Source organism: Perna viridis, chromosome 3 (genome assembly GCF_037379345.1).
Source record: "Perna viridis isolate PV_CMFRI_1.1 ecotype Kerala chromosome 3, ASM3737934v1, whole genome shotgun sequence".
Lineage (NCBI taxonomy): Eukaryota > Metazoa > Mollusca > Bivalvia > Mytilida > Mytilidae > Perna > Perna viridis.
In genome coordinates, this window is record NC_142447.1 from 32253066 (window position 1) to 32279602 (window position 26537).

At 31.8% G+C, this 26537-nt stretch overlaps 1 protein-coding gene across 1 annotated transcript; it reads right to left on the reverse strand.

Annotated features, from left to right (window-relative positions):
- Positions 1-396: 396 nt before the first annotated feature.
- LOC148621896 (nuclear cap-binding protein subunit 1-like) lies at positions 397-25128 on the reverse strand. The gene is made up of 23 exons (XM_088576729.1): positions 25013-25128; positions 23185-23276; positions 21474-21574; positions 19778-19862; positions 19072-19143; positions 18608-18715; positions 17399-17446; positions 16669-16742; positions 15944-16013; positions 15156-15371; positions 14805-14902; positions 13339-13402; positions 12571-12681; positions 10497-10561; positions 8908-9045; positions 8203-8429; positions 6890-6989; positions 5002-5095; positions 4410-4513; positions 3485-3599; positions 2233-2358; positions 1421-1534; positions 397-764 (listed from the first exon to the last, which is right to left on the reverse strand). The coding sequence occupies exons 1-23, from the start codon at positions 25056-25058 to the stop codon at positions 651-653; spliced, it is 2382 nt and encodes a 793-aa protein (XP_088432855.1). The 5' UTR covers positions 25059-25128; the 3' UTR covers positions 397-650.
- Between the last annotated feature and the right edge of the window lie 1409 nt (positions 25129-26537).

The window sequence follows — 26537 nt, forward strand, 5'->3', positions numbered from 1 at the left end:
TTGTTTTGTTTCCACTTTACTTTTATGTTGCTGGAGTATATAGGGACAACTAATTTGCTGTACCTGTGTATAATGTTTTAAGAACAGCTACATCCTACCCTGTGGTGTGACAGTTTCCTTCTTGTTAAGGGGATTTTAGGTGATATAGTTTCATTCTGGTGGGGTTATTTATTGTCTCTTTGACATATTCACCACATCACTTCTCGTTATATGGAAGTTTACTTAGAGATTTTGATAGTATTGTGTAAAATTTGTATTTTAATAAAAATGCTTTTACTAGTATTTTATAATTGTACCTAAGGTAAAATGCAAATTAATTTGATATATATTGTATTAGTGGTGGAGAAAACAGAACTCATCTTGTTAATTTCATACCATCAAAAGCATTACTTCGGATAAGCACTATAATGTTTAATCTTTAAAAACACAAATGTATCTAGAACTTTTCCAAAATAACATTGTTTTCTGATGTAAAAACAATTTCTAAAAAGCTTCTTCAGAGAGTGAAGAATTATTCCCTTCATTTTAAATGACCTATTTAAATCTGACATAACAGATCAGATTCTTGTACAAATAACTTCATAACACTGTCCTTATGGAATTGATACAATGAAATGACAATTAACAAAAGAACAACAGATGACGAGACTTCATGACCGTAATGCACAAAATTGTTGGAATATTTCCAAAATGTGAAAATCAATGTCACTGGTGAATAATAATGTCTCTAATGTACTGATGTATCTGTAGACCAATTCATGATGCTGAAACATAAAAAGAAATGTACAATAAAGAGAAAACAGTACCAATTAAGGAATACAGAAAATCATACTGTATTTCCGGCATAAAATTTGCACAATTCATTTTGGAGTTTTTATACAGACTGCTAAAATATACCAAAATTAGCACCCCAAGAAAATTAAGCACTATATGGTAAATAGCCAAGCCTTGTTTTTTTGATAAAGAGGAGGACTCAGTCTGATTGGAGGGTAAATACAGTTTTCATGTTAGTTCAAACTAATACATGTAACACTAAATTCTTTTAACAGAAGCACAAGTAAATGGGTTCTAATAATTGATTGCCTAGGTTTATTATTCAGATTAACAGTTTATATACATGTAGTTTAGAAAGAAAGTGAATTTTACTGTGACAGTACTAATGTTCGTGGGGTACCAATTTTCGATGTTTTCGTGGATTGTTTAAACCAAAAAGTTTGGTTCCCAATGAAAAGGAAAAACCCTCAAAACAACGAATTCAAGCACCCTCGAATTTAAGTTTCTTCCCTAATCCATGAAAATTGGTATCCACGAATTAAAGTACTTTCACATTAATTGCTATGTTTGTTGTAACAAGAAATTTCATTGGATAACACAATTGACTTTTTCAAATATTTAATGCATACAGTTATTGTAGACTTACAATTAGAAAAATTTGCTGTAATCTTTCAATGCACCATTTGTACCAAGGTGTGTTATAGTCTATTCCATTGGACTCACAGTTAGCAAGATGGTCTGATAAAACCATGATAAATCTCTGCAAAAAAGTTCAATAATAATAATCTAATATTGTTTCCAAATTGGTATTAATCATATTTTGTTATTGATTGAAATAAATCACATCTTAGTTTTTTGTCTGACCAATTATTATGATCCTTGGTCTGTAATACTTAAGAATAAAGGTCTTGGACTTTTAAAATCAATGGTTACTTAAGGAAATTCAAAGGTCCATAATAATGTTTATCAAAAAGGTTATGGTTCGGGAAAAAGTTAAATGAAATTTCAATGGTTGAGGGTACCAAACCTTGGATCACCACTAATTTGAAACCCTACTGGAATCTGTAAATATGTTGGCGACTAAATACACTAATATCAGGTTTCTATTACAAATATTAAGGCCACTTTGAAAGAATTTTTTGGTTTTTTTTTTAAATTATTGTTGTAAAACTTAAGCCCTTAAAGGATATGTACTGACAGTGCTCAGCAGAGGCTCCAGTGTTAAGGAGTCAAAAGTCCTTATATAAAGAAAGCTGAGACATTTGATGACATGAGATTATCGGTTGATTTCATTAGTGAATTGGCTTTAACCCAACAGAGTTAAATTTCAAGAAAACAAATTTTGTTTTAGTTTTGTCATGCTTAAAGTAAATCTAGTCTTAGGAGTTGTTATACTCTGCAAGTTACAGTACAATAAAATTCTTGAAATAAAGTACTGGCCATTTTTACTGGTTTTACCTGAAAAATGATGAGGAAAAGTCTTTTCTGTTGATTTTGTGCCAGATCCAATCTTTCCTCCATTCTTTCTATAATTCCCTCTGTAGGTACATCTTCATCATCATCATCATCTAAACCATCATTTATCTTTAAGGAAAGGGTTCAAGAATGTTTATCGTAGTGTATCAAAGTGTAAGTGTGTAAAAAATAATTCATAAGGACTGACCGACACATGCAAATCAGTAAACCCCATCACCTACATTAGGGGAGTATAGTTGAGAGGAAGATATGTGCACATTTTTAGATTTGACTATTTTTTAAATATTGACACAATAAGTAACTCAAGGAGAAATAATATTACTCCATTTACCCTAAACAACCACTGAAAAAATAGCACCTTCTTATGTAAAATCAGTGCAGATTTCATACACAACAAATTTACAGATTAGTACCCATATAATCTAAAGAACATTTCACTAAATACGCTGTTTTAGAATCATACAGGTCAAGCTTTGAATATTTAAAAAAATTTCTTAATTCTTCTAGCAGACTGGTTTGGGATAGAGTTGTTTCTCTTCGTATGGATTCTTCCTCAATAAGTATTATCTGTTATTGTAAAGCAAAATAATTCCCCATAGAAAGCAATGTAACATCAGCATGCAATAAATTTCCATATTGCACTTTTAAAAATATAGTTAAAATTTGTGATGTTATCCGTGACAAAGGTTCATTTTTAACATGACTATATTATATTGCCCTACAATAAAAGGATTATAGCATGAATATTGGGGAATACTATCCCTCGTACTCCTAAACTCATGCAATATAAAATTCTACTGAGATAATATTCCCCAGTATTCATGCAATAACCCTATATTATGACTTATTGTAATCTTGTTTACTTCCAATGAAAACAAAAACAAAGAACAATGTAATAATAAAAATACCATGATTTATTTAAAAAAAACTTCACTACCTTACAAAACCAACACCTATTAAAACTTGTACCAGACATAATTTGATTATTATTTTTAACCTACCATATAACTTTTTTTTTTCACGTTTTTCTTCGAAAACTGGGGAGATTTTTTTGCAAAATGTAATTTTCCTGGCAGACAATTTTTTTAATGAATGATACAAAGATGAATAACTCTATTTTATCTTCAAAAATATTTTGCATAATTTAATTTTTATATTCAAAGTTTGACCGTGAATATAAAAAAAATTAAATCACTGCGAAAATAACCATTTATAAGGTATTTTAGTTTCATACCCTTCTTTTGTAAGCATCAAGTTTATCTTTAGCATCATCAACTTCTTTCTGCAACTTGTCTACATGTTTACTCATCTTGGTAATCGTACTGTGCATGATTTCCCATACATAAAACCTTAAAATCATATAAATGAAAAATCAAGTAAATTGCAATACATAGAGATGCTAAAAAAATCTTTTGTGTTATAACAAATATTTTGTTTTTAGTTTGATAGAGAATACATAAAGTGAATACTGTAAAAGTTATTTTATTTAAGAATTGGCTATGATAAAAATTTTGTCTGTTGAAAAATAACATAAATTTTCCATGTGCATATTGTTTATTGCGCGAAGTGCAATAAACAAAATATGCACATGGAAAATTAATGTTATTTTTCAATAGACAAAATTTTTATCATAACCAATTCATATAAATTAATATTAAAACATAGTTTTATCTTTAAACAAGAGAAAAATAGCTCTGAATTTAACTGAATAAGGGGGTGTCAATATTTTTTTATCCATTGAGATATAACAAAATCATTTTAACCAATCAGATTACAGTATTTATCTCAAATTAATTTATTTGTGGATATCAATTTTTGTGGATTGCAGACATATCATTAGTTCGTGGTTTGACATTCCCACAGCACAAATAAATGGAAAATATGTCTGCTTAGTTTCATGGTTTGAATCAATCATGAAATCCATGAATATTGGTACCCCATGAATATTAGTACTTTCACAGTAAAAAAAAAGGTCCAGTAAATGTAGCTTTTTTTTACAAGTTTTGTGTTCACTTAAAAAGAAGTCGTAAAACAAGTTCTTTTTTTAAACTCATGTTTAATTCTTTCGGTTTTCAATGTCAAATGCCTACATTTTAATTATATATTTTCTACAGTTATCCAGATATTAATGTACTTCACCATACACATCAAAGACTTACTTGGTAAATTCTGGTTGCATTTCACTTGAGAACAACCAGTTAGCTACAGCTGATGGTTCAATGATTTGGGTTTTTAACAACTTGTCCACTAAAACAACCATCATCTGAAACATACAAAAATGCATTGAGTATTGGATATCCATAAAAGACAGGTTTCAATTTGCCACACACATAATCATATCAATAATAATTAATTGAATATCTTATTCCCCCTTTCAAACATGCAATATTGATCAGAGAATGTACTTTGATACCTAATTCATCAAAAATAAACCACTTTAAACACCTTAGGGCTATTCCTGAAAAAAAATGTGTCAGGAGGTTGGGGTGTGGGCGGTTATTTTGAACATTTCTTACAAGACGAATGTATTGGATAAAATTTTAATGTGTTGGTGGTACCCCTATATATCATGGGCATTCTGCCACCAGCAAACATTTTTTTATGGAATAGCTCTTATCAGATTTTAAAGGAGAAAGGAATTTTGAAGTGTTTATTTGTAGAACCATTCTTAGATATTATGAATAACTACATTTTGTAAAGTCAAGTTTATATCTTTTATTGCACTGACATACAAAAAGTCTATAGACTTACTTGTTGATGAGATCTCCATACTTCAAACATGGTCCTTAACACCCATATTTGCCCTTCCTCTGTATCTGCTAATAACTTCAGGATGTGATGAAATCTGTGAGACAACATATCAATACAATAAATTTAATGTCTTAAAGAAATCCTAGTTTGAAACTGTTGTACCTATTGTCCAATTATGTTAACATACAATCTTTAAAAATAGACGTTTTCCTGGTTACATATTCTAAATCTTCTCATAGAAAAGTTGGTCTGCTATAATTTGTAATAAAGCTCAATACACGTTTCTAAGAGGGGGAACCAAGGTTCTAGCAGGCAAGACTGGACCCATGCAGCTATCAAATGTATGTAAAATTTTTCCATAATACAGGGGCGGATTCACACACTATGAAAAGGAAGAGCGCCAGCTGGGGTTCCTCAGAACAAGAGGCTCCCAGGAGCCTGAATCACTCACCTGGTTGAATTTTGCCTTTCAAGGGCAATAATAAAACAAGTTGTTCAACAATTTTGACTCAAGGAAACTTTGATAGGACTTATCTTAAGGATCATTTCAGTAAATGAATGTCTAAATGTATCATAGTTTTCAAGACATTGGCTGAAAACTGTAATAAAAAAAAAACCTCCCAAGAGCAATAACTCTTATAAGAAGGCATCTGACAAATTTTATACCTGAAGACTTTTGTAGTCCTAAAAATAAGGATCATTATAGCTATTGAAAGAATTTGGCTAAACCTAACAGTTTTGGAGATATATGCGAAAAACTACTGTCTGACCCCTATGTTCTATTTTTAGTAACAGTAGCCATGTTTTTCAACGGATCGAAAAACACCACTTCAATTCTATGCAGGAAACCCCAAGGAACACTTATACTAAGTTTTGTTTCAATTGGTAAAATAGTGTCAGAGGAGAAGATTTTTGAAAGAAATAATATTAAAAATAGCAAAAAACTTTAAAAAAGGACAACAACTCCAACATGGCTTAATAGATTAAAATGAAAATTTGAATGCAGATAGATCTCATCATGCTGAACACTTTTACCCCTTTCAAAATGGGCTAAACCTAACCGTTTTGGAGATATATGCAAAAAACTATTGTCTGACCCCTATGTTCTATTTTTAGTAACAGTGGCCATGCTTTTCAACAGATCAAAAATCCCCACATCAGTTCTATGCATGATACCCTAAGGAACATTCATACCAAGTTTGGTTCCAATTGGTCAAGCAGTGTCAGAGAAGAAGATTTTTAAAAGAAATAACATAAAAAATAGCAAAAAACGTTGAAAAAGGCCAATAACTCCAACATGGCTTCATAGATTAAAATGAAAATTTGACAGCAGATAGATCTCATCATGCTGAACACTTTTACCATGTCAGAATTTGGCTAAACCTAACCGTTTTAGAGATATTTGCGAAAAACTACTGTCTGACCCCTATGTTCTATTTATAGTAACAGCAGCCATGTTCTTCGATGGATCAAAAGTCCCCACAACAGTTCTATGCAGGATACCCCAAGGAACATTCATACCAAGTTTGGTTCCAAATTGTTAATGACAACGACTGACACCAAGTGATGGCAATAGCTTATAGAACAAAATTTGCCATTTTTTGTCAATTTTACACATGAAAATGACAAATTTTGCAATAAAAAGGAGGGATGCCAACCTCCTTACCCATGGATCCGCCACTGTCATATCTTCAATATACAATATTCATGTACAAACATGATGCAAAGTTCAAACAATAATTGTTCAATACCTTTTGAGTGACGCAAAGTATGTATCCGCTAAGTGTGATGGATGGAAGGATAGAGAAGAGCTGCAACTAGACCAGCTTAAACTGTTGGTGACACGGGTAAAGAAGAGAAAATACAGTAAGATTTAATGCATACTTACTTAGCAATAGCAGCAAATGAATGACTGAATGATTTGTTCCCAAGATGAAGGAGTGTTGATACAAAAACATCAATTCTCAAGGGATGATATGTAGGGTCAGCTAAAAGTGTAAAAAAAATAACCATATAAATAATAAGACTTTTAGCCAGTTCTATATATAAAATAAAATGAGCCAGAAACTGTTTTTGTGATATACAAACATATACAATATATATATATATATATATGTAAACAAGTCTAAACTACACCCCAACTCTAGAGTCAATGCAAGTTGCAAATTTGCGATGCAAATTTGGTCGCTCCCTCAGCAGGATTCGAACCCCTTCTCTTCTCCGACATCTATGGCAACACCGCCTGCACTAAGTCCAACACTCTAGACCACTCAGCCAACTTGGCTATAAAATATAGCTTTCGTTAACCGAGTGATACTTCCTAGTAAGTAAATCTAGAGCGCAAATGTTAGCACATGATGTAACTGAACAGGACAACCTCTGAAGGTATCGAGTAAGACAATAGAGGATCTATAACAGTATACAAATACAGCCACACCAAGTATATAATACATATAAGAAGTCTAATGGGGTGAGGCAACTTTACCATCTTACTTGCTAGTACATTACTATGTAGATACATAGCATGCACGGCGAGGATCAACATAGTATGTTAATACAAGGATGCATACATATATATAATCAAGTCTAAACTACACCCAACTCTATATATATCTGCCTGAGTGCATGAAATGACAGTTTGAGATAAAGGATACTACAGACACTGTGAGGTCAGCCTCATATCTTGACCTACACTTAAAAATTGATAGTAAAGGAAAACTATTGACCAAACTTTATGACAAACGTGATGACTTTTCATTCAAAATTGTCAACTTTCCTTTCATCTGTGGCAACATCCCTTCAGTACCTGTGTATGGAGTGTTCATATCACAACTCATACATTATGCCAGAGCTTGCCGAGACTACACAGACTTTTTGTATTGCACTACAATTCTAACAAATAGGCTTCTGAAGCAGGGTAATGTTGCTACAAGATTGAAGTCATCACTACAAAAGTTTTATGGTCGTCATCATGAACTTATGGATCATCAGTTTTTAGTGGCTCATTTGCTTTTGTTACTTTGTATGAATGATTTTAGTTACTTTATGTTCTTTGTTGTGTATGTATGTTTTCCATGTCTGGTCTTTATCCCTAGATTACATTCAAAGATTTAAATAAATAAATACTTAATATCTTAATATAATGCATTTATACACTTCATGTATATATAAAAAAATGTTTTAAATAAACAGAAATCTTACTTTCATCATCTTCCTTAAGGGGATTGGGCAGATCTTTGAGTATGACCATAGTTTCCTCTGGTGTACACTTTGATTTGATGGCCTGTATCAGCTGATGAGCTGTCATAGTCCCTGGCAGGGAACCAGAACCTTCCTTCTCATACTTAAAATTGGACTGAGGTTTCTCTGGTATCAAGGAAGCAAAATCCTCAGGACATGTCTCCACAATTCTTTGATGGTATGATAATCTGGAAAAAACATACAAAAATCATTATCTTCATAAATTCCAATCATTTACACAATTGCTAAGACATTTCTTTCAAAAGGAGCCAATGAATGTAGTTACTAGTTTATATTTTCTTGATATAAGATAAAAGCAGTGTGTAAGAAAAAACATAGACAATTTATCAGGGCATATAAATAAATCAGGTGAAAACTTTTGGTGAAATACATTGGCCTTTTATGTTTACATTTTAAAAGTAGTGAATAACATAGTTTACTTGGGTTGCACTAAAATTCTTGAAAGGTATAAACATATGGAATTTATCAAATATTAATCTGATAAAATAAGAAGCATAATTTTAGACATTGTTCAAAGCAAAAGGTAGAACAGCATGAACAATCATGATTTAAAATTCCCCCCCATTACTGAACAATGTATATTTAAAAATAAAGAAAATTGTATGTGTCTTACAGATAGATATCGCATGTAAATGCCGTACTAACCTCATACATTTGATTAATACTTCTTTGACAAACTTTGGTTTGGGTAATTCAGGATCCATCTGTAGGCATGAATTCCAATCATCCCAACTCCATCGAAATTGGAAATTACTCAAATGATATGCAAACCAGTTTGCAAATCTGAAAAAATAATTTATGCATAAATGCTGCCCCACACATATAATGTTTTGCATGTTTTTTGGGGGATCAACACACGCGCGCCCCCCCCCCCCCACTAGTACAAAAGCCCCCCATGAGAAATTATTTCATCAATTATGAATAATATTTCTATTAGTACTAAAAGTGTAAAATTGAAATTTTATTTCTAAATTGTTAACATTTTAACCTTTTGTTTCTTTTTTTAAGAAAATATTTTATCAATAAAATGATAACAGTTGTCAAATATACACTCTTTAAAAAGGAAATATATCTAAAAATAGTCATTTTGTTTTCTTTTTCAAAAACTGTATTACTGACAGCTTTCCTTATTTCATTGATGAAATTTCAAATGATTCTGGTAATAAGAAATACAATATCAAATATAAGTACACCCTTGAAAGCAAATACACAGAAATTGAACCATTTTAATACAAACAAAAACTTCCTAAATAAACTAAACAGAATTAAAAATTACACAACAAAAAAGACAAACATAAGTTAAATGCAATACCAATATAAAAAGAACAGTCAAAACAAAAGAAAAAAAAATACACAAAATAATACCAAACAAACAAAAATATCATATAAATATATATTTTTACATTATGGGGGCTTTTGTCTGGGAGGCTTTTATCAAGGGGCTTTTGTCTGGGGTGGGGGTGGGGCTTTTATCCAGGGGCTTTTGTCTGAGGGGCTTTTTCTGGGGGGCTTATGTCCTAGACCCTTTTTTTTATTAAAACAATGCAGACCTAAAATGTCATATTTCTCAAATACATGCAAGGGTAGAAGGCAAATCCACAATACTATATAAAAGCATTTCTATCATCTGATACCAGAATGCATTACTCATTTTCAAAACATAATAAAATGCCTTGCTGTGTGCAGCTTGATATGACTGCATAGGTCAAACCCTGAATACTTGGGCAAGTATGGACACACCAACTAGCTTGATACAGCTCTGAATTTAATTCTGATTTTAAAAAAATGACACTGAATAAGACTATAAGACTTTCACAGGATCAAAGTGGCTCCTTTTTGGCCAATGATATCAATGATTTCAGTTACAAGCCTCAAAATCAATCAAAGCTTTCCTTCACAAGTATAACACTTTGTCGTACAAAGTCACAGAGATCCATTCACTGTAAGTCAAGTTAATGTTTAGATAGCATGAAAATGCTTGTTTCTGACCCTTTTTGGCACCTAATTCCTATAATGTGGAAAAAAATCAACCCAAGCCTTCCTTTTGTGTTATGCCTAGCACTTTTTGGTTAATTTCATAAAGATCCATACTTATACTCAAGTTATTTTCTGGAAATCAAACTGCATGGATGCCAGACAACGACAACACTGACAACAATGACACTAACAATAACAGCATAATACCATAATAAGACCACATTTTTTTTGGGGGTGTATAAAAAATATTATTTTACCTTTCTATACAAGTTAAATTCATTGTATCCAATCTTTCAAACAGAATTTCTGTTGCCTGTGCCAGCTGTAAATGTTAAGAAAAAGTGCAGCAAATTTGATTCTTACTGTTCTATCTAAATCACAAATATATGTACAGTGTACCAAAGATTGAGTAATTTAACAATTATTTTTGACTTTGCATACAACAATAAAAAAAAAAGTCTGTAGTTAAATTTCTTTTCAGTTCAGTATAAGGTATTCTCTTAATCCAAAGGATGAAATTTTATCTTGAAGACAAAAATTTTGTTTTTGTATTTTTTTGATAAATTAGTTTTTTTACAATTATACTCAAAGCCTATGGTTAAACTACTTTACATCTCATCCAATGATTCACAACCAGTCTTTATCTTATAAGCTTTCAATTTTTCTTCAAAGGCCTAATTCACACAAAAAATTTGTATGGACTGTTGTGGATTATTTAGACAGAATTTGGTGCCTGTGGAAAGGTCAATTGACCAGTAGTCGTGTATAAAGTATATGCAGTCTTTAGTTAGTATAGCCACATAATTAGCTTAGCTGTAGCCTCAATTTATATGATGTCTGAACTGAACTGGGTCATTATGCACCATAGGAAAAGACATTAAAACTTGCAGAGGTAATTTCACTTTTAGCCAGGGTGTGCCTCTGAGAAGTCATGATTTAATTATGATGTTAGAAATTTCATGAGAGAGTCATTTTTGGCATGAAGCTAGGACCTAGGAAAAAAAGTAATGGTAAAAATTTCATCCAGTATAAATTGTAATTTAAAAAAAAAACTATTGGTCAAATTCCAAACCGATTCTTCCGCCAAGTGCCTTCAAGATTTTTCTTTTGTATAACTAGAAAGGCTGAGGAGTTCCGATTGAACAATCTTTTGTCATCACCATTCAACTTAAAATGCCTAGAACCCTAAAAGAATTATGCCAACTTTTATTAAATTTAGTTGCAATTGGTTTTAGAGAATAATACACATGAAAAATGAGAAAAAAATCTGTTTCAGGGGCCATAACTCCTTTAACAGGCAACAAAACATTTTGAAAATTTCAACAAAGACCCATCTTCTGATGGTGAACAGTAATAATCTCAATCAAAATTTTGCTAAATCCAATGGTTTTTGAGTTATTTGCAAAAAAAAACTGTATTTTGACCCCAATATTCTATTTTTAGTAACTGCGGCCAAGTTTTTTCACCGATCAAAATTCCAAATGGTCAAATTATGAAGAATACCCTAAAAAACAGTATTACCAACTTTCATTTAACTTCGTACAGTAGTTTCTGTGGAGAAGATTTTTTAAAGTAAAAACAGAAAAAAAACAGAAAAAAAACCATCCAAAAAGGACAATAACTCCAACATAGGTTAACAGATTATCGTCAAAATTTGAACAAAGATAGATCTCATTATGCTGAACAATGTTATCTATGTTAGAATTTGGTGAAACATAACGGTTTTGGAGCTATAAGAGAAAAACTATTCTCTGACTCTTATCTTCTATATTTAGTAACGGCAACCATGTTTTTCAACTGATCAAAAACCAAATAATCATTAAATGCAGGATACCCTAAGGAACAATCATGCTAAATTTCATCCAAATCCATTCAGCAGTTTCAGAGGAGAAGAAGTCTGAAAAATTGTTAATGACGACAACGAACACCAAGTGATGGAAATAGCTCACACTGCCTTAGGCCAGATGAACTGATCATTAATTGGATTACTAATTGGTAAATGTGTGTGTCTCATCCATTTATAAACTTAAAACTTTCAGTGGCTGTGAGAGCTAATAATTAAATGGATTACTAGTTAGAAAATGAGTGTCTCATTCATTTATAAACTTAAGACTGTGAGTTAGTCTCAGTCATAAGAATGATATTGATGTAAAAAGTATTAACTGAATGTATAAACATGTACTCTAGCAGCACATTGAATAAGCTTTAGTAGTTAATCTGTGTGTCAGATTTCACTTTGCCAAAGTGCCAAAGTACAATGTCTTTGGTTGTGACTGGGCCCCAAGTGACTCATTTACTGCCCATATATTGGTGCATATCATGAAAGGATACAACTTGTGGCATTGAGCCTGGCTGTAGTTTACACAGCTCAATAAATGTAGAACCAAAAAATATCTCTAGTTTAGGATATCTTGGTAACAGGAACAGCTGTCCAAACATAACCTGAAGCAATAGATCAAAAAATAATACAAATTAGAAATAAGTTACTGTAGATACATTCCTAACTAAATGCAAAATACTTTTAAGATCTAAGCATTATTTATATGAGTTGTGCAATATTTTAGGTTCTCATGATATGTTTCAGTCATGATGTTGTAAAGATGCAAATTTATACATCAAGGTAACAAAGATGTTTCAAGTGACTGAAAATAATTACTTGTCTACCAAAACTTGTTTCAGGTGTACAGGTAAGGATTTTTATTTAGGTAATATGGTTAAAAGTGTTTCTCCAGTCACGAGAAAATTTGAATTTTAAACATGCAAGCTATGGTGAGCATTTTTGAACATGGCATGAACAATATATCTATCCAGATCTGAGACTAACTTCAGAAAATCTCTTAACAGAAATTTAAGTGTGTAAGTATCAGACAATGACTGAAAAGGGATAAAACACTACTTTGAAAATGTAATTCATAATTTGTACTGACAGATTTACCATAAGAATATGGTCAATATAAGTACTGGGGTCCATTATAAATGAAAATGTACCATTAAATTGGTTAATTTATGATATGCTTATTATAATTCAAATTTAATCTCTGCCTGGAGGTTTAACAAGACCATGAGAAATATTAGGGTAAACAATGATATGATTCCTACCTCAACAATCATGTAGTTGATAGGAACTTTACTCTTCGCATGGAAACTGAGTAATGTGGCTGCACTGAAATCAAAGTATATTACATTTGATGTAAATAACAAAAATTAGGTAGGTAAGTATTATTGTTCACTTATCTTCAATTAATACATACATGTGTGTTGCATCAATAAGTAATTTATACATTTTGTCATTGGTGAAAATAACATTTATTATTGGGATTAACAGATGTCAATACACAAAGTATGTTCCACTTTGCATTTGCTTCAATAATATTTAGTACTCTTGTTCTGCAAGTTCTTTTCTAATTAAACAGCAATCCAGCTAATAATCATGCATAATGTGATTTAGGGGTAAAAAGCCTACATATTTTTATTTTTGATATTTTGTTTGAATTGCAATACATGTAGTAAACATAAATTAACATTGAGTTTTTCACATAACCTGTGTTCTTAGGAGATAAAAATAATGAGAACGCACTGTAGATTTCTAAATTAAGGGAGATAACTCTGTAAATAACACTCAAATACAGACAAACCTTGTTAAGTCGAAGGAACCATGCAAAAATGTTCAAGTTATCCGATGTCGAGGATAAACTGGAAATACTAGTAGTTTGGTCAATGATTGTTTCTGCATTTATATCATTTGTCATGCGTGTACATGTACATGTACTTCACGTTACATGGTACTTCATTATGTCTTACCTTTCATATCAGAAGATATTTTTTTGTATGTTGTATAGTGTTCTAGCTAGAATTTGAAAATAGAGGGGCACTGGGAAGAGGGCACTTTAACACGTAGCATGTTTTTTCTCAACAAAAAAGGGACATTGATTTTCAATTTGTATTCTTATTGCTTACCTGCCAACTTTTGAAAATGAAGGTTGTATCATTATTTGCAAACTGAGTAAATTTGACTGCATGATTAACGTATGCACGACACCCTTATTGTATTGAAAGACCTTTCTCAGATGACCAAGTGCTTTTAGAAAACAGATACGTCTTATATAACACATGTAAATAGAACTTCTATTAATTCAATTTCAGTATGATCAGAATACTTGTCAGTGTTTACGTAGTGAGGCAATATGTTTACAGATGGTGGTGATATGGGCAAGTGATTCTTTACATTTCTGACATGCTATGAGGTGAAATGTTGCATGAAATGTTACAAATATTCCATATTGTTCCAATTAAATATCAAAATCTTAAGTAAGTAGAAGAAATATTATTTCCTATAACTATCATCAATCATCTTAAAGTCGAATGGAAACAATTTAATAGTCATGGAAAGCATTTAACTATTATAAAATATCCACGGATTAAATTTAATATTAATTATTCTCCAGTGGAAAGTATTTCACACAGGATACTATTGGAAGTTACATACGACAGCACCACATTTTTGGTAGTTGTGTCTCAGGCTCTTTATATTTAGTCTAAGAAGATATGTGATTAGTGAAACATACCAATCTTTTCTATCATAAGAATGTGCACAGACAATTCTCCTGAGTTGTTCCTCAATAAGGTACCTCTCAATAGCATGGCTTCCTGGTAAACAGGGTCCCTAAAAGTAATTGATCATAACTGAACTAATGTATGACACATGATCTTTCCAATTTATCATTTCACAATGCAACAAGTAGTTTTTAATAGTTTATAGTTGATTTTAACAGAAAAATGTATCAAATGCAAATTATACATTGATTAATGTCAAGTACAATGTAATGTTGATGTAATTTACTTCAAGGCATTTAGTTATAAATTATGTTTTCTACAAGATCTTGGGACATTTTCCTTTCCTTGAAAACAACACCTACCTCAGGTACATCTGTGTAATCAAACATCCTGAAGACAATTCTTGGTAAAGGGTAGCTCATCTCATCATTGTGTGAGGGAGGGATGATCTGTGGTAGTGTATGTTGGAGAGCTTCACATAACACACCATCAAAAGCAAGGTATGGTCTTGTTATCTGTTTTTCTGCCCATTTAGCTGCTCTAAGATTATTGATTTGGGACCATAGACAGTCTAAATACTGTAATTAGAACAACACAATGCCAAACTTTTAAAATAATTTTTCCTATTCCCGTCATCTAAAATTGTTTGGGAAGGAAAACATAATGTCAGGAACTGGAAGGGCTGTAAGAAATATTGAAAAAGAGAAATGTACATAAACTGGATTGACTTAAGTGAGGTTGAAAAATCAGGAGGCAACGATTTTCCTCAGCGAAGCCTCATTAAAAAATGATTAATCCTTAACATCAGGATCTGAGATTTTCTTTCTTGTACTCACACTGGTGTTGGGTTCTCTACAGAACATGGCCTGGTTTCAATAAACAAAATCTCAAGTTGAGAATTTCCTCAAATTCTGAGATTTTCCTGAAATCTCCCTTTTCAAGTGATCTGATTGGTTGAAATTGGAGTTGACGAAGGGTTTAAGGAAAATCTCAATTTGAGATTTTTTATGGAATGGGCACAGTCCTCTTAATAGTGATCATTGTAGGCAAGTATAACTGTGATCAACAAGTCTTAATGTAACAATCTTTATTAACTATAGCTAACTGAAAAGACAATAACATGGCATCCAGATATAACTTATACATGTACCTCTTCTTGTGGATGAGGATCATCAGAGGTCCAAGCTCTCAATGTAGGGGCATGAATCTTCTGTCTCTTGCTATAAAATATTACAATATCATTCTAAAAACATATTTTGATATCAAGTACAACTAGAAGAAATGTATGTATATGACTCAGATGGCAGACGGTATGAAATTTACAAGTTTCAATTTGTTGCTCAAGCCAACTGGGCCCAGTGGTAAATAACTGCTTGATAAATATATATCCACAGGAAAAATTACACATATTTCTACTTAAGTCTTGGATGTTCATGTGTGACCAAACATAAATGTTGTAAACCCAGTACAATCCAGCATGCTGAAGCAGCATATCAAATTTAAAGCATTCCTAGAATTATCCAAAAACGTCTGCTATTTTTTCTGGATATCTTTTATTTTGTGTACTTCTTAAATATATCTTTTGAGTTGAATCTTCCTAAGTATAAGGTTCTAATATGAAACAAAATATGTATTCATTAAGCATTTTTGTAATTTGAAATTGATTTGCAAATTGGGTAAGCGATGAGTTATGCCTAATGCTGATGTGAAAAACATTACCTGAATAAAAGTTGAACATAATAAGAATACAAAACAATACCCACTCTTCAATCTGTGAGGAACAACAATTTTTTACAATCGGTACTGCCATTTTATCTTTTGTTGAAACAGAGACATACTTACAAACCAATTACACAGAAGGCTACACAAACATACCTAATATAATTGTCAATTGATAAAATCATTTTCTGAAATTCTTGTTCCTTTTTTTCTTGAAGTTCTTTGCCAACCTAGTATGTAAAATAAAATGATAAAAGTTACACAAAAAATAAGCATTCATTTTATGGTAATCACAAAACTTTTGAAAAAAGGTATTATTTGTTTAATTTTAAATCAAATGCAGAAGGAATAAAATGCTTTGCTGGTTGCAACTTGATGTGACTGCAGAGGTTGAACCCTGAACAGGTAAAGAGTGGATTCACCATTCAAGCTCAATACATCATTAAAATCTGACAGCTATTAAATATTTTACACAAGATAAGAATTTGAACAGAATCAAATTGGTTCCACTAGAGTCCTTATTCATTAATGGTTCCAGTTACAACTCCCAAAAATAATTCCAGCCTGAATTTGTGGCACTTATTTACTTATTCAATGTGTTTACATTTAGTAACAAGCAGGATGACTGAGTTTGGTTAAAACTGATTTGTCCAGAAAAATTCTGAGAAGATAAAAACAATGAACATACTTTTTCTGTTTTATTTTAAATAAATTTACTGCAGACAAGGTTTTGAATTCTTTTTATATACACTGTTATCACATGTTGGAAGGCAAGATAGAAAAGTTGAGTTATTAAATGTAAAGGCAAAGATACAATGTCTTTTAAAATGCTCTGTAATGGATAAGTGCTATCAAGATCCTGATTAACATAATTAATTTTACATACCCAAGGCAAAGATGCAATAACAACATATATGTAAAAGTCTGACCGGACCTGAAAGAAATGTTGTATCATCATAATAACTGATTGCCAATACATTACATATTGTAAAGTAAAACATAAATGCAACACTTACGCTTCAATCAACACCAACTTTTCAGCCAAAAAAATGTATGAAATGTAAATGAATGAATTGTTAATCAGTCTTGTACATGTAACTTAACTTGGTGAAAAAAAACCTAAATAAGGCATTAGATGCTACATATAGAACAACATACAAAAATCTTTATGCCTACTATTTAAAAATTTTTTAAATTCATGTACCGGTACATAACAAATCTTATATGACTAACACTGATGTATAATAGACAATTGTTATAGTGCTTTTACAATCTTTAGATCTTGAACACAGAAATACATTTTGCACGGTCTAATATAGAGAGAGAAATGAGCAAACACTTCTCTTTGTTTGTGCCCATTTCTCCCATTTTTCTTAGACAGGGAGAAGTTTTTGTAATAGATACCATAGACAAAACTGTCAATATTGTTATCTTTAAAACAGAGTTTAACTAAATATCATTGAGATGGAATCCATATCTGTGGGCCCTGCTGAGGAAAAAATTCTGTACATTAGCCATGCTTATATGATTGATTGATTGTTGGGGTTTAATGCCTGAGCAGCAATATTTCAGCTTTATCCAGGCTATTTTAAAAATTAAATTTATCATGCAAAACTCATTACAGTCGAGACACAAACAGCTGTGCAAAAATCATTAGTTTTAACCTGGAAGTCAAAGTTAAAGGTCATTAGTCAGCAACTAGAGTATGCAACACATCAACTTCAGGTGATCTACCACAAGAAAATATCAAAAACCTACATCGAAAGCCAAAAAAGTTACAGCCCTGATACAAGTTTGTCATAAAAAAACAGAAATTTTCCTTGAAGAAAAAGTTCAAGGTGGAAGGCCACAATCCATTGTATTTGATTTGTATGTGACACATCATCTTTAGGTGATCTATCCACAAGCAAAATATCAAAACCCTACATCAAAAGACAAAAAAGTTACAGCCCAGACACAAGTTTTCAACAGACGCACAGACAGCCAGAGCGATCACTATAGGGCCAACACCAGGCCCTAATAAAACTTCTCATTGTCATTAATGTCTAGATTAGGCCTTCACTGTTGTTGCTTTAAATCAATACAATTGCCATACCTGTGGTATATTATCTTCAAGGGATACCTCTATGAAGTTATCAAACATTGCAAGTAGTGAACCTGCCACAATCACATGACAATTCACTAAATCTGCCAAAAAACGTACCTGAAAACATAAGGTAGCATTTGTAATTTTTTTTCTATTGTACTAATGGATGCCCTTATTTCCTGAAGTATTCATCTATCTTTATGGCACTATATTAATAGTTCAAATCAGATCACAGTATAAAGCGAAGATATCTTAAACTGCAATGCTAAATACAAATGATACATAAAAAAGAACATGTCTCAAACACAACAGGTAAAATCATATCTACACTGTTCAATTTTAATAAGTAAATAAAAAGTAAAAAATTTGCAACAAAAAAAAAAAATACAATACATAAAATGAATAGGAAGAATATAATTTGATGATTATCATTTATATAAACAACCACATCTTTTGTATGTATATTCACTTACAATCAACAGAGCATTATCATATTCCCCAGTCTTCAGCGCTTCTTTTAAATGTCTTACAAGCAATTCTGTAAACTAAAATAAAAATGGCTAAAAATGAGATGAAATAGTCATACACAGGAACCTGTAAAAGATTTCATCAACAATGACAAGTAACTTTAATGTTTTATTGAAAAAGTTTGATTACAAAAAAATGTAAATATTTGCAGAAAAGCTAATTTTTCTGTAAGGGAAATCTTTAAAAATACTACAGTATTTTTTTTGTTGTTTTGGTGTACACTGAAGCTTAGTTTAGGTGGGAATTTTCAGCTATAGCCCAATACAATTATGTAAGTCCCAACATTTTGATCTATGGGACCAACTGTCATTTGGTAGATGTTATAAAATGAATAGAAACACAGTTTGCTAGATAAATCCCCACTCATAGAAAAATGTAGTTGATATTAAACAGCAACTAAAACTGCCAACATTGTATGCCCTATCTATACAAAACAACATACCAAACCTCAAACTAATTGCAATGAAATTAGGTCAAATATACACAGTGATTCTAATATACCGGTACCACCCACTTTTTAATGTGGTTATAATAATAGACTGACAGTATTTGCTAAATGACCCATCTTTATCTTGGTTCAAAAGACATTGACACTTTTGGTTTAGATCCAATGAGATCTTGACAGTTGTTCCTGGGAGCATAAGTACTCACTTCTCCACCACAGTTGTAGTTTTTGGCATTCAGGAGCCCAACTAATGTAGTGTACACTGCCATCTTCTCCGGTAATGCTGTTACACTGAATATAAAATACAATTTTCATTACTTAACCAACCCCCACAAAAATGAAATAACTTTCATTTATGAGTTTCTTGTAAAAAGTTTCTAGATTTTCAGTACCATTCATTTGGAGGGTCTCTGTGCAAGTTCTACACATATGACCCACTTTGTCTTATGGTATAAAAGTGCTTTTCAATAAGGATTTCTTAATCAGATGATGATATGAACTGTCTAGAACAATGTTATTTAATGTTCACAATGTAGCAAATAAGAAGCTGCTGTTCATTGTAAAACTTGCTCAAATATAATAAAATGCTTTGTGGGATGCAGCTCAAAATGACCATAGCAGTTCATGCTTGAAACAGATTGTTTTATTGTTTTTCCTTTTTTTTATTACTTTTTACTTACTTAATTCTTTTTCTCCTGAGGGAGAATAGGACTGTATTTTTTTATTACAGTAAGACATTTGACACAGAATAAGTCTTTGACCAAACACAAGACCCCAAAAATCAATCCCAGTCTTCTAGGGCCAAAAAAAATTCAAGTCCTTCTTTGGTAGTATGGCACCTCATGGTACAATTTGAAAAAAAAGTCCAATTATTTATTGTCAAGTAATTGTCAACACATAAGGAAAATGCTTGTTTCTGGCCCCTTTTTGGCCCTCCTTATTCATAAGCATTGCAAGTCTTAGCCCCCCCAAAATCAATCCTAGTCTGCTTTTTGTGGTATAAAATGTTATTGAGTAATATCATAAGACTTCCATTTGCTCATGCTGGAGTTATTTACTATTTAAGTTCTATGAAATGCTGGCTTTTGGTCCCTTTTTGACCTTTTTTCCCAAAACTTTAACAGATGGGCCATAACCCTAAAAATCCAATCAGAACTCCTCAGCCTTTCTAGTTACAAAAAAAGAAAAACCTCAGAGGCACTAGGTGGAATCTGTGTGATCTGGTTCTAAAATTATAGTTTTACTGGTTGAAATTTTTACCATTACTTTTTTCCCTAGCTCCTCACTTCACGCCAAATTTCTTGACAGAGTTATTGTTCTTTAATTGTAGTGATATCTAACCAATTTCTTAACACCACCTGGTTGATAGAACTACTTTAAGTCACTTATGCAAATTTAAAGGAAGAATTTCTCCTTTCTGCATCTGAGGTTATTTTTTAGTGTAGGGGAAAAGGCTTAGTAGTTCCCTAAAATCAATACCAACCATCCTTTTGCAATTTGGAACCTTGTTACAAAATTTTATAAAGATCAACCTACTAATATACATGCTATCACACAAAAACTAAATGTCAACAGAGCACAACCATTTTCCAACACAATTTATTTGCAGTAGTACAAAAACTAAACATACAATTTTTATGTCAGGAGTCATTGCTTGGGTTGATTTCTGAAGGAACTTTTTTAAACTTCTTTCATCTATTAAATGATCTTCAAAAACAATTTGTTCTCCTAGTCAAGATTTTACTTCAGCATAAAATTGTAAGCATGATTCAGCATTCTTGCATAGATGGTTTTTTTTAAAGATTTCATTGAAACTCTTACACTATAATTGTTAATTCATGTCCATGAGCACACTGAGATTTTTGGAGCAATTTAAAATTATACTTGTTGAAAAATACCTACCATTCTACCAAAATTTTAAGAATTTTTGTTTTGTAGTTCTGTAAATCTGCTTCTAGAACACTAGCTAATCCTTCTAAATTACTTTCCAGTGATGATGTACTCTGAAATTATCAAATGTGATCACATTTAAATTCCATATGACTGTTAAGTAAAATGTACCAGGCTAGCAAATACTACAAGTAAATAACATTATTCATAATTGAAGTGAAAGCAAGGATACAAGGAAACTTTACATGGTAGCCTCACCACAGCCCAATATCCTGATTTCTAAAAAAATAAATATGTATCTTTCAGTGTTTTGAGTCCTAAAAAAATCACCTAGGTTCAGTTTAACCCATATACATGTACTTCAAAATTCTCATCAATAAAGTTATGACATTTGCATATTTATACACTTTTGAATGGTTGTGTCAGAGGGGAATAGTAAATTTATTACCACCTAAGATAATATTTGGTATACAGAGATAAATCAATTTAAAGTTTCTCTGAAGTAACAGTTGACAAATTGTTTTATCTTATTGAACCACAATTATGTTTTCATAATCCAGAAGTAAATGAATGGTGCGACCATGATTGTTGATTGTTGTCTGATGACATTATATCAGGTTCTAATGTTGTTCAATAATAAACCCTGAGATCATCTGATCTTTGATTAGCAAGTTCAAATCAAGTGGAAAAACCTATGAAGCATGAGTATGGCACTACTGTCCCAATCAATAGTAAAAAAAAACTGTAATCACAGAGACATATCTCTCCTGTAGCAAAAGCTGTTCATATCGATTTGAAGTACCTGTATTCAGAAAAATTAATGTTCAAATCATAACAAGAAATTTCAAATTTCAAAGTCAATAGACAATGACTGCACTGTTGTGATGTAGTCATAATAATGCAACTGCATACCAAATATAAATGACTAAGAAATTCCAAAGTCAATAGACCGTGACTGTGGAGGCCTTTACATAAAAGGATTTGTGATAATGTGATGCTATTGAAACAGCATAACAAATAACAATTTAGGCGCTGCCTATTAGGGACAGGGCATCTGTACTCAAATTACATTTAACCTTAATTTATTGATTATGCACCATTATGCTGTTATATCGCTGATGTATCAACCAACAGGAATATGTCAGACTTCATATAACACATAATGCGCATCTGCATCAAAAGTTCAAATCACATCCTAACTGCATCCATTACTTCAAACAGAGGATTTACATGCTCCATCCCTATGACTGACCTAGCACTAGTGGTTTTTATAAAAATTGATGTAATAAAAAAATTTAGCATTAAAATATTAACAACAAATTTGAAATTTCAGTCAATAGACTGTGACTGCTGGGGCATTTGCACGAATCATACACAGCATAATGATGTAGTAATGCTTATGCAACTGCATACCATATATGATTGACCTAGCACAAGCATTTTGTATTAAACTTATCTAATCAGAAAACTTAACATAAACATAAAATCCTAACATGGATGCCAATGCCTAAAAAGCAATACCTTAATCTCGACTTCCATGACCATCAATGCGGGCAAAACAAAACTGTTGACTAGCTTACTTTTCTTACAGTTCTTTTGAAGTAATTTGTTAAAATGTTAAAGTTGATTTACTATACAAAATAAATATATTTTGTTTTGAAGTATAATAAAAAAAAATTGTTAACACTTTATAGTACATTGTCATTTGAAACTTAATTCATACCTTTTCTCCAACTCTTGTAATAAGAGATTCGAGTCTGTCTTCAATATCAACATTTTCTGACACTCTTCTTCTCTTACGAACTGATGGAGGTCCTTTAAGTTAAAAATAAAACTCTTTTGTTAGAATAGGTAGGAAATAATGTCTGCTTTTTTGAAACATAAAATAGCCATCAGTTGCAGTTCAAATCAGAGGAAAATCATTGATTACAATGTAGAAAAATCTACATGTAAGGACGTCATCTCATGTTCCATTCAGAGAAAAGCTACATGTATATACATGTATACAATTTGAAACTGCAGGTTGCTCCAGAGTCACATTTTTTTTTATAGTAAATCTGAAGTTGCCACACAACACCACATTTCACTAGGCCAATTTCAGGTCTGTTCTTGGTAAAATGAAGATTTTAAACATGTACTCAGGGCTTAATCTAGCCATTAATGACAAGGAGAAGTTTTGGTAAATTCTATTAGAAAAATTACAATATTGACATTTTTGTCTGTGTAATCTATTACAAAAACTCCTCCCTGTCAAAGACAAAAGGAAGAAGTGAGCACAAAGAAGAAGTTATTGCTCATTTCTCCATCTAGATTATGCTCTGTGTGTTTTAAGTACTTTCAAACACATTATTAAAAATCAAATTCATATTGGAAACAGATAAATAAAGGAAAAAAAATAGCTAAAAACCTAACCTCTAGCATCTGACATGTTTATAAAAATGCAAATTTGTTAATTCCGATGAAATATGTTTTGCTTTCAATATTTCATGTCATACAGAATCTTAACCCTATTGGTACATGTAATTGAGCAATAAAAATCCTTAATTAATGTTAAATATGGAGAAATATTTTAGATAGAACTGTTTTCAAAACAACCAGATATTTTGGAACAGGTAACTATTTTGCAGAATGAACAAAAAAAATTTTATGAACTAAAATTTTAATGATATTTGTAATTCGATTGTTAGTTTCAAAATTTTGTTTTTCATCTTAAAAAGCACAATTTTATAACATATACAGATGAATTAATTCAAAATGTTAAATGAATTTCCAGGAATACTTGATTTTCTTAACAACTGAATTAACCAAAAAGATGATCCTTCTCCCCCAGACACAAGGATACAACTATCTGATCCTTTAAAGCCCTTTGCAACTCAAAAATAACAATATTCATTCTTTAAATGACTACAAAAAAAATTTTTGAAGTTTTTTCTCATTCTGAGCATGTAAATGACCAACTAAAACATCCAATTTCGTCAGTTAAATCTGATAAAATGACAAAAATGGGCTGTTAAAATTTCAAGACCCATTGATGGAACATTTATTTTTTCCTGTCTCATCACTGTTGTACATGGCATCCAACATTGTATTATGTGGTACATCTGTCATTGCAAGTCTTTATTATGTGCTTAAAATGAATGTATGTTATATGTAATGCAATTTTAATATACATGTATGTAAAGTATCATTCTCCATGGGTCCAATCATATAATCATATGGATAATAATCCTTCATTTTCTTCTTCAGCAAGTACACATGTAGGGTATACATGTTTCTCTGATTTTAGCACCATTTCATGTAAAACAGTGAGTTAAGAAACTATATCATAAGCTTGAAAATATCAACTTATGAGCATAATTCCTTCCAACAATCCCGACCCCGCATATTTATTTTTTCACTACAAGACTAGTCTTGCACATATTCTTTAAAAGTGAACTGTAGAAAAGGAGAAATAATTTGTGACATTACGACTATGCTCATTTGAAGATTTAATACAAAAATAGCCCTGAAAGCGCAAAAATGGGTTCTTTTGCATTATAAGAAACGTTTACCATCCTCTTCGTCGCTGTACGAGTCGTGTCGTCGACGACCAGACATACTTCTTACGCCGGTCACCACAACTTTCTTTTCACGCTTTGTTTTTCCCGGAAGTTTCAAACGATGTGAAGTTTTCTTGATTTTCGATTGGACAAAAATGGCAAATATTTAATTTAATACCAAAAGTTACTTTAATCAAGAAGTGCACAACAACGACCACATAAAAACCTATAGGGCAGCAAAGTACTTCAAATTTGTTGGCATTTAAAAGTGCTATGCATCACATGATTGCCTCCTTAATGATTTTTAAAAAAGTGTACTGGCAGCCCTATTTAATGTAAATGGAATGCTATTTTTTTGCAATCAAAATCAGTTGTTGAGATAAAGGGATAATTATGCACTTTAAAGGCCTACTCGTGTTGACTTGACATCGAGTTCATTACTTTCAAGATCGACTTAATAAAGATACTTTTCCCTGTATAATAAAACGCTGCCGCGTAATGGAATGGTCAATTGATAAATCTGGCTTCCAATTCATTTCTTTTAACGACTATGCATTATTCGATGATTGAAGACGGGATGAATAATTCTAAATTAAAAAAAAAATTATTACAAATTCGCTTTGGTAAAGCTTTATACAGTCAGATTGTTAGTATACCAGTGGCCACTAAATATGCTCCGCTCATAGCAGATTTGTTTCTTTAGCGACTGTCATGGCTAATTACGATTGATTCAAAAATCCATCCAAACAAGGACCACAGAGTCCCAATATCAAATATGCAATTGAGAATTGTTTTTTTTTTACGGTCTTGACTATCCTTACGAATCTCGCACGGGGATTCTGTTAGTAATGCCAGTTAGTGGTGGAAGGTAGCGGAGCCCAGCTTCCGGATACCTGACAGAAGAGCTCAGTCAGAATATGTCCTACTAGCGGCTGGGCTGCTGTGTTGACGCTCTGGTCTACTCCCAGACACCACGTGGGTCCGAGAGAGTTTCCCCACTCTAACTATTTGTTAGTACGTCGACGTGTAGAGTGTAAATATGAAATTCGGCTTATTCTTGTATATATACCAGTCGATCGGACGGTATATTCTAGTATTTGATAGTGGAATTAATCTAACCACTGTGAGTCGACTAAGACTAACAATAACTGATTCCGTATGTATTTTATTCTGCATGTGTACATTTATGAATATATCAGAATAGTCTCTCATAATTCTTAATAGAATGGCATTTGTATACTGCTTTTCATACTTTTATGTCTTTTATTGTTGACTTTTAAGCATAAGTATGTTGTATGAATTATGGTATTTTATATGTTATGCAAGTGGTGAGACTTTAATAAAATAATAAGTCTTGAATCTTGAATCTATAAAAATTGAACATTTTGAAAAGATTTGTGTATCTTTGGACACTCAACTCCCAATTTCTAGTGTAAGAAAAAATAAAAGAACTAGGGAAGAAATGTGTATTTGCACGCGCGGATAGAGCGGCTAAGAACGTTGTTATCATGATGTATTATACAGAAGTACTTCGCAA

Excerpts from the sequence above, each read along its gene's own strand:
- LOC148621896 (XM_088576729.1), bottom strand. The coding sequence starts at position 25,058 with ATGTCTGGTCGTCGACGACACGACTCGTACAGCGACGAAGAGGATG. Across the intron at positions 16,743-17,398 it reads TTATTGCATCTTTGCCTTGG|GTTGGCAAAGAACTTCAAGA; the intron begins GTATGTAAAATT and ends TTTACATACTAG. Across the intron at positions 2,359-3,484 it reads TTGATGCTTACAAAAGAAGG|ATAAATGATGGTTTAGATGA; the intron begins GTATGAAACTAA and ends CTTTCCTTAAAG.